The 13,839-nt window shown below is 37.2% G+C and overlaps 2 protein-coding genes across 3 annotated transcripts in view; one reads left to right on the top strand and one right to left on the bottom strand.

Annotated features, from left to right (window-relative positions):
* Positions 1-6,124, top strand: part of LOC138698869 (uncharacterized) — a 58,648-nt gene extending 52,524 nt beyond the window's left edge. The window contains exon 9 of one of the 2 annotated variants that reach the window (XM_069825075.1): positions 5,947-6,124. In XM_069825075.1, coding sequence (XP_069681176.1) covers positions 5,947-6,011 — 65 coding nt within the window. In that variant the 3' untranslated portion in view covers positions 6,012-6,124. The remainder of the gene's footprint in view (positions 1-5,946) is intronic. The other variant, XM_069825076.1, reaches the window with a different exon arrangement.
* Positions 1-13,839, bottom strand: part of Csgalnact (Chondroitin sulfate N-acetylgalactosaminyltransferase) — a 1,311,749-nt gene that overhangs the window by 357,962 nt on the left and 939,948 nt on the right. The gene's annotated exons all lie outside the window — the stretch shown is intronic.

Below are 13,839 nucleotides of genomic sequence, written 5' to 3'. Positions count from 1 at the left end.
ACAATCACAAACTGAATGATTTCGTGTCTTCACACATTAAATAGAACGATGCACACTGGCCTTGTTAAGCATCCATATCATTTCCACGTGTAATGGTAGATAGAAGCACCTATGGGGAACATAATTCCAACACAGTAGCGCCTTAAATGGCAAACAACGAACTCTTGGGGGACTAAGTAGTACATAATACGTTTTGGACCATAGTTGGGTGCCTGGACCATAGTTATGGGAAATTACGGTAATTAAAATAATAGTAGGTGCCAAATCTAGGAAATCGCGTAGGACTATTTTCAAAAAAACTACAAATAATGCCAATGGCTTCTCAGTATATTTTTTCATTAATAATCTTCCTCGTATACAATCGTGAAAACTTTGTAACTAATTCCAGAGTTCATAGCATAAATACGCGTCAAAAATGATTTTCATACTCCATCGGCAAGTCTATCGTGCTATCAAAAAGGAGTCCGTTATATGGCAGTAAACATTTTTAATAGCCTCCGTATGGGTATAAGAAATGAAACTCAAAACATAAGATTATTTAGAGCCAAATTAAAGAAGTACCTAATTTCTCACCTCTTCTGTTCTGTATTCATGAATCCATGGCATTCAAAAACGCTTCATGAAATTGATACTAAAACTCTGTGTTGTACTAGTAGGCTATATTATAAACCACTTCTATATATATTTCTACTGGACTGTGACTATAAATTAAGACTTTATAGGAATATGAAGAGTCCACTTTCTTGTAGAAAATGAACCAAAGACTTTCAATGCATAGCTTAAGACATATAGAATGTACATAGAGAGTTATGTGGCATTAACTCTGATAGTCATTGTGCAATAATGATCGGAAAATCACAGTTAAGCTTTGAGCGCTAAGCATTTCAAACTTTCAATTGCTTCTCCTGCAAAATGTATTCCAAATGACATCCATCATTCTTGCAGTGGACTCTTCATATTAAGATTTCTTTTTTCGTTTGACATGTGCCATATTCTAGCTGTGAAGCAATGTACGAATACCATATAAGCTTAATGTTAATAAATACAGTACAATACAATACAATACAAATCCTCTGTCAGATCCTTCAAGCTCATTTGAACTTCTTTCATTTCCGAATTTTTTCGACAGCTCTAATGTAATAGGATCACAAAGCAAACTATTAAGGGTTGTTGAATTGTGTAGACTTATTTTAAAAGACTTTTCTCTAGAATTTTCACTGGTTGTGATTGTTCCAAACTTATACGAATATATATTACTCTGTTTAATATAACATCATTAACTATTTCTAACATTACGTATTTGACTTCCAATCTCACAAATCAATATTAGTCTTCAATATAGTCCGCTTGTCTCTGTACTTTTTTTTCCAACATGGTACCAAAGCATCAATGACTGTTCAGAAGAACTCTCGGCACAGCTGTGTTGGATTGCACGTTAAACATCCTCATCTGACTGCATATTCTGGCAATAAGTGTTCCTCTTAGCGGTTCAAAGATATGATAACCACTAGCTGCTAGGTCTTGCGAATACGTTTATGTGGAAGTATCTCCATATACAAATTCGTAATTTTCTCAAGTGTGGCAGCAACAGTTTGATGCCAAGAATCATCACGTTGCAAAACATTTCAACGCTTGGCCAATCCTGGACATTTATGACAAATTGAAGTCTTCTGAATCTTTAGTAAAAATGTAGTAAATTGCAATATGATTCGTTGTTAATGAACTTCTCTATTATTGTAATGTTCAACAACTTGACCTTGCTTGTTCCAATGACACGACGGACTTCCTTAAGTCTTGGTGAGCTTAGGTGACAATATTCCATGTGAATACTTCTGCTTTCAGAGCAATAATAATGCACTCCTGACTCATCCTCTGTGATAATTCCACTGAGAAAAGAATCACCTTCATAATAATAACGTGCAGGAATTAAATCCAGCCGTTCATATGTCGAGCTTCACTTCGTTTTGTCTGAATGGAATCCCCCTGGTCGCAACTATCCGAAAACCTGGCCCATCGTGGATTATCTGCTGAACTGGACAATACTTATACCATATCTGTGCCTACTTCACAAATTCTGATACGGGGGTCTTGGTAAAATAAGACAGCTTCAAATGCAAGGTGTTAAAAATATCCAATATTTTATGAGGTGATAGTATGCATAAAAATAAGAAGTAAATGTCTAATAAACCTGGGTCCTACAATGCATAGTTTCTGAGATCTGAACACTTGTTCATAGTAGGTGCTCAATGTGACGTCCATTCACGGCAATGCACTTCTCTGACCTACAATATAGCAGATTACCAGATAATCATACCGTAGTTGATACCCCTGGCATGCAATAATGATACATCGGAAGGAATAATTAAGAAAAAAAGTATGGTTGCGGATATGAGCGGGATTGCACAGAGATGGTGTTGTGAATTTTCGTAATCAGCATGTCTGATGAAAATCCCCATGCATTTGAAGAAACAAGGCATCGACACCGATTCTCAATCAACTTATGAGCAAGCGTTGTTGGCGATAGATTAAGTGCCATACGTGCTACCACAGAGATTAACTGGAGCTCGTTATCAAGATTTATTGCAAGCGTTGTTGGCGATAGATTAAGGGCCATACGTGCTACTACAGAGATTAACTGGAGCTCGTTATCAGGATTTATTGCAAGCGTTGTTGGCGATAGATTAAGGGCCATACGTGCTACCACAGAGATTCACTGGAGCTCGTTATCAGGATTTATTAATGTATTGCCTACCTAGCAGGAGCATGTGCCATGTCAACAAAGACTAGAGACGTGGTTCATGCATAATGGCACACCAGTACATTTTTTTTCCGCAATGAGCGTGAACACCTGATGCTAAAATTTCAGGACTGCTCGATTGATGGGGGACGCCCCACACCTTGGCCTGCTCGTTCCCCAAACCTAAATCCCCTAGACCAGTGGTCCCCAACTCAGAACACTGCATCGTCATGAAGCCTTGCCCGCTAGCCCTCTCGGCAAGGGAAAGTCGTAACAGGGCAGGTAAGACGTTCAGCGGCGGGACCACAATATGCATTTACTGCATAGGTTTATGATTGTTTTCTGATGAAAAAAGATACTGGCTGAATAGAAATAACTAAATAAACTATCTTAAGCAATTCGAAAAAAGAAAACATTTTAGCCTATTTTCAACAAAGTTACAAGTTAATAAATGTATAATTACTTTCAGAAACGTAATACACATTTCATGTTAATTATTCGGACAATGCATGGCAATTACTGTAAATGTGTAAACTGCTTCTGTTAGGGAAAATGTTGAACAAAACATAAAAAACCCTAGGAATAGTAATGCAGAAATTTAACTCCATTCAGTCCACTCAACGCTGGCATTAGCATTGATTTTTCGGGATTTGTTTAATTCTCTTTTTTCTCAGCAATTTCTCAATGTTTGGAACTAATGTTTGTATAGTGAATAATGTGACAGCACATTTTAAGTTGTGATTCGATACTTAACTTCCAAGACATGGCTTGTTTATCTTCATCATAGGAAAAAATTACTGTTCGCACATATATGTGAATCCGAAAATGCATGTCTGTAAAATCGAGGACATCTAACACATGAAAAGTTCATATAAAAGTTAAATAACTTGTTTTGTTTTGATATTTGTCCTTCAATTCACTATCGTAAAGTAAATCATTAAGTTCCAGTTACAAATAATAACTGAAAATCAAATTGAAAATTTCTCTAGTCTTTAAATCTCGAATCGAATTCCTGGCGCATTTCGCATCATGTGTGAATATATTCTTCGAAATCCAAAGTCTTAAGAAACTAGTATGCCTATATCGTTGTTAATTTTGAAAAATGTGCTGTAACTTATCCTTTTAGTTAAGCTAAAGTTCCATAATTAGAGGTGGTTTCATATTAAACGCCTTCACTCTGTCATATAACTGTGTAATAATCTTGTTGTTACCTTGTAGAAAACAATTTAAAGCATTCAGATAATTTCATTAAGAAGGCAAGTTCACAAATCCATTTTTTCATTTTTCACTTATGATACAGACTTTTCTTCTTCCTCCGTGAACGATGATGTTTCCTCCCTCACTTCAAAGAACCTATCCAATAATTTGCCACGACTTAGTCACCGCACTTTACTATAATATGACAGATCGCCATACTCACTATTGCATTCGTCAAGAAAGACTTAAAATTGACGTTGAGCGAGACTTTTCGATATAATTGTGTTGGTGGTTTTTCCAACTGGGCTACTTCTATAAAATACCATTTTTATTTGTTTTACACATGAATTCTGTTGTTGTATAATACAGTGAACAGAAATAACTTCATGGGATAAATTAACGCTTTTCACTTCGTCCCTCAGACTCCTTATTACACCCGTTTCACTTCCAAGCATGGAAGGAGCACCATTGGTTGCCAAGGATATAAGTTTATTCCAAGGAAGTCCAAAATAATTTCTACAACCGCTACAATAAAATATCGGAATCTTTATGAGAACTATATGTAAAAGCTCTCCTTAATCTGAAGGTTTTCAATAACGCCTCTTACAAAAATCACCAGTTGGGGATTATCGCTTACGTAAGTACTTTCATCTACTGCCAAAGAGTAACAAAGACTGACAAATAATTTTATTACTAGTTGCACCTGAACGTCCTCGGCTACACCTCGGATGGAATGCAACACGGTGGAAGGAGACAAACTTATAGATTCAAACTTCTACACTTGTTGTGAGAAAAGATCTTCAGTTGTAATTAAATATTCTTCAAATTTTCAAACTTTAAAAGATTTCTAATATATTACTATTCACTACAAGTGAAATTTTATAATTGAGTCGCACAGCCGATTCACTAACATTGTGATCTTAAACAAATTCTAGCTCATTTTCCTTGAAATGTTGAATTAATGCTACACGCTCTTCTTCTTCGTATCTGCCATATTCGTTACTGTGAGCTGTATACTGCATCTATATGTTGTATTTCTTCACTGTGGCCTACGTTTTGAAGTGTTTTCTGCTCCTTGCATCTCTTGTTTGAATGGCTAGCAAGAACCGCCTCTCTTCACTACAACGCAACGTCACAAATCGGTCCTCTGCCCGGTACAGTAAGCACGCATCAGCCAAGCATTGCCCGCGTCCGTTCATACGCGAGTTGATGATCACTGCCCTAGACTTTTGATTATCAAGAACAACCAGGTCAAAGAGTGCGTGATTCCTTACGCCGAAGGGGAGAGGAATGCACTGCCATGAATGGACGTCACATTGAGCACCTCCTATGAACAAGTGTTCAGATCTCAGAAAGTATGTGTTGTAGGACCCATGTTTATTAGACATTATTTTTTTTTATGCATACTAGCACCTCCTAAATATTGGATACTATTTCAACACCCTGTATATTCATGATTTCCTCTGCTACATACAGTAATTCCCAGGCTGGCCTAGTCTTTTCGCAGCTTCTACATTTATCTCTCCATGTTTCAATTCCTCTCCCCAGTCATACAACTGTCGTAGTGATACACATCGCCTATTGTACATTTGTAACAATCACTTGGGAATTTCGGCCGATTCGATTGATTGATTGATTGATTGATTGATTACATTCCTATCTTACTGATAACTTCTAAATTAGCCACTATGTTTGAAGGTACTGTTGTGACAAGAATACACATTAGCAAATAGAAAGGTGAGACACTATGTGACGTCAATTTTATTATTGTGATCAGTAAGACAGGAAAAACTGAATAGGCTAACTGAATTGCGGTTATATCCTATATTGAACAATCCTGTACCTTCAGTTTTTAATAAAGATCGTTACTATTTTCGTATCACATGCAACATTCATAATTATTAAATTTATCACTTCACGCTTTTATTATTATTATTATTATTATTATTATTATTATTATTATTATTATTAGTATTATTTATTGTAACAAGATAAAATGTTTCCTGTTTCAGGTAACGAATGTGACCAAGCTAGGGAAGCTATGAAAAATCTTATAGATGAAATGCTGGCTCAGTAATAACCCTGCCAGCTTATACGTTACATTATAAAGTTTGTAAGAAAATACATCGCACACTGCAAAATAAATATGGATTAATTTGTAAAAATATATTTACTATTCCAATATTACAGATACCCTTATGGTTTATCTATTAAATTGAGAAAAATTCGTTCCCTCACCGGTAATCCAACCCGGGACCTCTCAGCTCTGCGTGCTGAGAACTCTTTCCAACTGACCTATAACGGGACACGATCCACGGTGCGGGCCGAACTCTTCTCATTCACACCATCAATGTCCTACTACCTGCATTTTTAAGATATACAAGTCACATATGAGGGAACGCATATTTAAATGACTTTCTGGTCAATGTCGACAACAGTTTATGAACAGTGCTAACGTTTGACATATACATATATATTCATATATGAGGTCTCGCCGTCCTCATTTAATACAATAACTATAAGTGGCCATACTGTAGTTATATCTATTGAATTAAAAAAAAAATTCGTTCCGGTAACGGTAATCGAACCCGGGACGTCAGCTCTGCGCGCAGAGCTCTCTTTCTAACTGAGTTATACCGGGACACGATCCATAGTGCCGGCAAAATTCTTCTCATTGATATCTTTAATAGCCTACTACCTGCATTTCTAAGACATGTAAGTCAATATGCAGGAGTAGATAGATAGATAGATAGATAGATAGATAGATAGATAGATAGATAGATAGATGGATGGATGGATGGATGGATGGATGGATGGATGGATGGATGGATGGATGGATGGATGGATGGACGGACGGACGGACGGACGGACGGACGGACGGACAGACAGACAGACAGACAGACAGACAGACAGACAGACAGACAGACAGACAGACAGACAGACAGACAGACAGACAGACAGACAGACAGACAGACAGATAGATAGATAGATAGATAGATAGATAGATAGATAGATAGATAGATAGATAGATAGATAGATAGATAGATAGATAGATAGATACATACATACATAAAGTGCATTTATTGATGCATGATAAATTATACAAACTCATGTACACAAGATCCTTCGCACGAGCCCGTACGGCCATTCGTGCTGTAACTATGCACAGTTTGAATCTTCAAAGAAAACAAAAATAATACTACTAATAATAAAATAGTAAAACAACAGTTATTGTTATTACTACCGTTATCATTAATTATCACAATTACAACTAATCTAACTTCAAACCAAATTTCACAAAAATAATAAAAAATAAAATAAATGTAAGATATGAAAAGAGAGAGAGAAAAAAACACAGTGAAACACTGCACGAAATAATCAAATTAATAAATGTAAAGGTAATACTTAAAAAACATACACACGCGATAAAATACAAATAGAAAAAAAGACACAATAAATACAAAAATAACATTTTCCACTAATTACTTTATCATTCCAACACTAATTATTAACTCTTTCCCTTATTTTCTCGGCTCCCTCCCCCTCGGCCAGTTCCACCCTCAACTGTCGAACTTTTGCCATAAATTTTCCCACACTGTCACAAAATTTAACGTTATTTAACATATTGTATGTTGCCAAGTGCCCCCTGCCAGATGTAATGAAGGACTGTGGCAGGAATCGTTTCCTTAGAGCTTCTGTGGCTTCACACTCTGATAAAATGTGGTGTGATGTCTCGTCTTTACCTCAAAGAGGACATATTCTTGCCCCCTCTTCGTTGACGGTTTTAAGTGCCCTCCAGGCTCCTAGACGAAACCAGATTAAACCCAGTCTACCTTCTTTGCTACCTCCATAGAGATATAGTTCGGCCCCCCAATTTGTTTTGATCATCGATTGGATCTCCAGAGCAACCTTATCCCTACATTCCCCTTCTGTTATTTGCCTGTCTATATCCTTCAGGCGTTTCTTGACTTTCCGCCAGACATTTCGCTTGTTCCTGCAATCTTCCGCGATTATAAATCCCATGCCTATTTCCTCCAACCCTCTGCGTAATCTACCTGCCCAGGTTACTTGGTCTCTCCTCTCGAGTTGCTCCCTATAACAGACCGCTCTAATAAGAGACTGATCTCCATGCACAATCCTCAAGTAGTACTTTAAAACTTTTATCTTGCGTTCTATTGAGTCTCTATGGCGTCCGAATTCTCTTAGGATTCCGCTGTTAGCCGTTCCCCTCCCCACCCCCGCTATCCGTTTTAAAAAGTCGCTTTTGTACCTGGTTAAGTTTTTCCGTTCTTCCCCAACCCCAAATTCCTGCCCCATACGTAATTGTAGACCTAACTACCGCATTGTATACTTTATCTAATAAATTTAGAGAGACTTCCGGGATTTTGTTACGTATCTTCAGCGTTTCCATCGCTTTTATCAATGTCCTGTATTTTGTAGTGTCTATATGTTTATTCCATTTTCCGTTCATCGTCATTGTTACCTCTAAGTAAACAAAACTTTTCACGTTGTTCAGTGCTCGACCTTCGTATGTCCAGGTCTCCGTTTTACTGTAAACACAACCGTTCTTAAAGGTCATAGTCTTCGTCTTTTCAGTATTTACTTTCAATCCCCAGTCCCTGGAGTATATTTGGAGCTTGTCAAGTCCTTTCTGCAATCTCTTAACACTTCTAGAACATAATGTCAGATCGTCGGCATATAACAATACTGGAATATTCACGTCCCCTATGACTAGGGCGTCAATTTCCTCTCGTAACATAATCTCTGTTATATCATCAATAAACACGTTAAAAAGTAAGGGAGATAAGGGAGACAGTATGCAACCTTGTTTCACACCTTTGCGACTGGTAAAGCTTTCAGACACTCTGTTCATGTCGTACTTAACACAAAATTCCACTTTATTATAGATCCCTTGAAGTGCTCTAATTATCTTTCCCGACATCCCTTTCATCCATAATTTATACCAAAGCGCTTCTCTCTCCACAGTGTCGAAAGCCTTTCGAAAATCCACGAAAGCGCAGTGCGGTTTTCCCCCCTTTTCTAGACATTTGTTTCTGTTTCAGTGAATCCAAAATAAATATGTTGTCGACTGTGCTACGACCTTCCATAAAACCCATCTGAAATTTTGCCATGCCGAGACACCCACCCCTTCATTGTTTCATACAAGATTTTACAATAGATTTTACCCATAGTAGGCAGTAAGGCCACGCCTCTATGAGTCTGGAGATCCAATCGAACCCTTACTCTTATAGATTGGATGAATGATGGATGTAGCCCAAATTTCCGGGTATTTCCCATACTCAAATAAATCATCACAGCTCTACGTGCTGATGCTTTATCCACTAAGCCACACCGGATCCCGGCGCCGGAGAGAATTTTTCTTCGTTCTATTACTCTTTCATCGTATGATGACGCAGAATATCTGCACGGAAATATCATATGTACTTCGGTACATTAAAATAATATATATGATATGCGTAAATCACTTCGTGATTTAAGACGGCGCTTATTCCGTCGGATCCCGGCCAACTAGTCACTCATAACGAGTGCACCTCAGCACATGTGTGGACTTCGGTTCTACGTTCATAGACATCTATGACGTAGTGCAGAGGGCGGCCACTAGAGGGAACCCAAAAGTTGGAACTTGATCTGAGACGATTCTGTCCGACGCCGGGGTGGAATCCGGTTTGGCTTAGTGGATAAAGCATCAGCACGTAGAGCTGAAAACCCGGATTCAAATCCCGGCGCTGGAGAGAATTTTTCTCCGTTCCATTACTCTTTCATCGTATTGGAATTTTTGTTTTTGAGCGTTATGTTAGAACAAGGGGCTAACATGAGTGTGGAGATTTGGTGCATGTAGACTAACTACATTATGGTACAAGATACACGTGTCGACATCAATTGTTCAAATAGCACTACATACTTTAATCATGTTACATTGATTACACACATTAAGACGAGTTCACACATGTATCACAATGTCACCTTCCTAATGAATAACAACAAAACAAAACAAAAACAAACTTCCAATGTGATAATGTTATGCTTTGAGAGTCACAGAAGATGTTCCAAATGATGACCATTCACATTAATGCACATTCGAAGGCGTTCCCCGTAAGACCTTATGACTGCCCTGCACGTTGCTGGCTGAATGGACACACAAGCCTGTCGAATGCGTTGCTCATGGATTGTGGCGTCGACAGTTGTTGTGGTTTGTTTACATGTTAAGACAGCAAACACACAACACACGGCGTCTACGGACGCTAGTCGTCTTTCGTTTTGTGTAAGTTAATGCACAAGATGGTTAGGGCACCGCAACAAACGGCACGTTCTGATGTCATTCATTTTGCATTTTTTGTTGTTATTAATTGGGAAGGTGACATTATGATATATTTTGAAACTCGTCTTAATGTATGTAATTAATGTAACATGGTTAAAGTACGTAGTGAAATAGAAAAATTGATGACGTCACGTGTATCTTGTACCATAATGTGGTTACATGAACCAAATCTCTACACTCATGTTAGCCCCTCGTTCTAACATAACTCTCAAGAACAAAAATTCCAATACCTATTCAAACAAAAAAGTTATAATAGGTGCACTAGATAAATGGGACATCCTGTGAATGTGAATATATATGTATATATATATATATATATATATATATATATATATATATATATATTCATACATGAGGTCTCGGCTTCCTCGTGGAATACAATGACTATAAGTTTTTTTATTTTATTTTATTGGGTTATTTTACGACGCTGTATCAACATCTAGGTTATTTAGCGTCTGCATGAAATGAAGGTGATAATGCCGGTGAAGCGAGTCCGGGGTCCAGCACCGAAAGTTACCCAGCATTTGCTCGTATTGGGTTGAGGGAAAACCCCGGAAAAAACCTCAACCACGTAACTTGCCCCGACCGGGATTCGAACCCGGGCCACCTGGTTTCGCAGCCAGACGCGCTGACCGTTACTCCACAGGTGTGGACATGTCTATAAGGACTATAAGTAGCCATACTGTAGATATATGAATTTTTCTCAATTTAATAGATAAATCTACAGTATGCTAGTCATTGTATATATATATATATATATATATATATATATATATATACAGTATATATAAATAATATACTATATTATCATAATTTTCTCTTAAATCCAATGCACGGGTCTTCTGATCGTACATGCTGTATAAAGAAGTCCTATGTTTAGATCCAACCACTCTCCAAAAGAACACACACATGACATATATATATATCTTATGGTGTTTTACATTAGTTCAGAATATAACACATTAATTAGATATAGGAATTAGTATAATTATAGTTGAACTAAAACTTCAGTGACATTAAAATAGTAAATAATTGTGTACTTACAATAATGCACTAGGAATTGAGAACATTGCTAACTAATTAAGATATTGCTACAACGTGAACATACCAAATGTTCTCTTCGTTGTTATACAATAAATGAAATGGTATTTTAAACAGTATTCGTAAAATCCGCGATCCAAGTGTCGGAATAAAAGTATTATTTTTTCAAAAACCTCGCTAAACGAGCAACATGCTATAAGATTTATTTTTCCCTTATAATTTGAGGAATCACATCCTACAATTCTCAGATCATATCCTCCTGTTAGGCGAAGTAAATATTCGTCTGAAGAAGATAAGATGAAGACAAGTGATGATGAAATTGAACATGGAAAAACTGAAGATTGAAGAAGACGAAAATATGAAGCAATTTTTCAACAGAAAGCCGCTAAATTAGAATCCATACCTGACAATAATAATGACTTCTGGACTCGTATAGCTGTATACAGAAAACAGAAGAAGAAACAATTGGATACACAGAAAGTATGAGAATTAAGAAACCTTGGGTCACAGAGAAAATGTTGGAGAAGATGGAGGAAAGGAGAAAATGGAAAACCTCGACACAGAAGAAGGTAGACGAAACTACAAGAAACTTAACAACAAAATAAGAAGAGGAACTGATAAGATGAAGGAAGAGTGGATGAAAGAAAAAATGTAAAGAAATAGAGGATCTAGAGAGAAAAGAAAGATATGATTTTATGTACCGCGAAATAAAATGTTTGGACTTCACAAATAAGAAAAGCAAATCCATGTCATTAATAGAGAAAGAAATCGGAATTGAAATAACAGACAAGAAATACTGAACAGATGGACGAAGTATATAGAAGAATTATATGAGACAGGGAATCTTCCAGATGGCTTGGCTATAGAAGGTAAAGCAGCCGTATCAGAAGACGAAAAAGAATTTTCTATTTTAAGGGAAGAAGTTGAACTAGCGCTTAAGGAAATGAAGAATGGGAAAGCAACAGGAGTTGATGCAATCATCATTGAATTAGTGAAATGCTGGGGTGAAGATAAAAAGGAAATTCTATCATTATGCAATGAAATAAATACATGAGCAAGACGACAGGCCTGAAGATTTCACGGAGACAGTGTTGCTTCCAATACAGAAGAAAAATAATGCCAACAAATGTAACGAGTTCAGGACTATCAGCCTGATATCGCACTCGGCGAAGATTCTTCTGCGAATACTAAGGCCGTGTCTCAAAGCTACATTTTCATCTGAAGTGAACTAGATTGTTGACTAAATAGCCGGATGTGACATCAGAAGTTACGATCCAAAGCTACGTAGTGAACAGCAATCAAGTCCGTAGTAGCTAGTAAACGAAAATGCTTCCTTGATTGTTGACTTGTATACTAAACAAAAATGGATACCTCATTAACAATTGGGGGTTATGAAACCTGATAATGCTTTGGAAATAAAATGTGAGTCCAATGTAGAATAACACGTTAACTTGGAACATGGACATTGTTGGTATTTGCATTACATATTTTTAATATTATAATATTTCAGGCTCTTACCTTTTTCACATTTATTTCGATTGCTGACAGCCAAACGTAATTTTCATAAATACCTTTTGAACATCTTTTACAATTCTACATCTTTCTACGTTTCTTTTCTAGCGTCTCAGGAAACTACCATTCAGTTCATAAACCTGAGAATTAAGTTTCATGAACTGTTTACTGGAAAACTGTTTATAAACAAAGAATTCGAATTTCCAAAAAATAACAGCTGATAATTCGTAATTAAACTGCATTAGAACACTGCCTTCTTAATTTAGTGCTATACCGTAATTTCATGGCTGTGAGAAAAATAGTCTATGAAGAAGGCCATGATTCCAGCATACATGTTCAAAGCTCTCTAGTGTGTAGTTTACAAGCCAGCTAGTTCCTAGTTATTAGCATGTAGTATAGACTTGAGCTTTGAAACACGGCCTAAATCTACGTTTATATCCTAAGATGGAAGAACAGTTGGAAGAAGAGCAGTTTGACGTTAGGAAGGGAAAAGGTACGAGAGACGCAATTGGACTGCTACGAAGAATCGGCAAAAGATACCTAGAGAAGAATAAAGAAGTGGACCTGGAAAAGGCGTTTGACAAAGTGGATTGGAAAAAACTGATGGAGATCCTAAAGAAATTTCGCGTGGATTGGAAAGAGAGGAGGCAGTAATCTTCATGTCATAAATGGCCAATTGTTACTCGTACGAGGTAGCCCCTCGCGTAAGCAACCCGTAGTGCATATTCTTTAAGGCCGTATTTCCTATTTTATATGGAAAGTTATCGACCTTAGCAGAGCATGCTTGACGTGCAATATCTCCTGGTTCAACAGGCGTTTGGACACCCATGCTTTATATGAAACAACGAGTCAAAGTCAGGATAGGAGAATAAATGTCAGAAGGAAGTGAAATAGGGAGAGGAGGACAACAAGGATGCCCTTTATCACCTACCCTGTTCAGCATCTACTTGGAGGATTAAATGAAGAACTGTTTTCAGAACATGGGAGGAGTGATAGTGGGTGGAAGAAGAAT

This window comes from Periplaneta americana, chromosome 4 (genome assembly GCF_040183065.1).
Source record: "Periplaneta americana isolate PAMFEO1 chromosome 4, P.americana_PAMFEO1_priV1, whole genome shotgun sequence".
Taxonomy (NCBI): domain Eukaryota; kingdom Metazoa; phylum Arthropoda; class Insecta; order Blattodea; family Blattidae; genus Periplaneta; species Periplaneta americana.
Note: the sequence above shows the minus strand (reverse complement) of the source record. Positions and strands in the feature narration are given on the sequence as shown.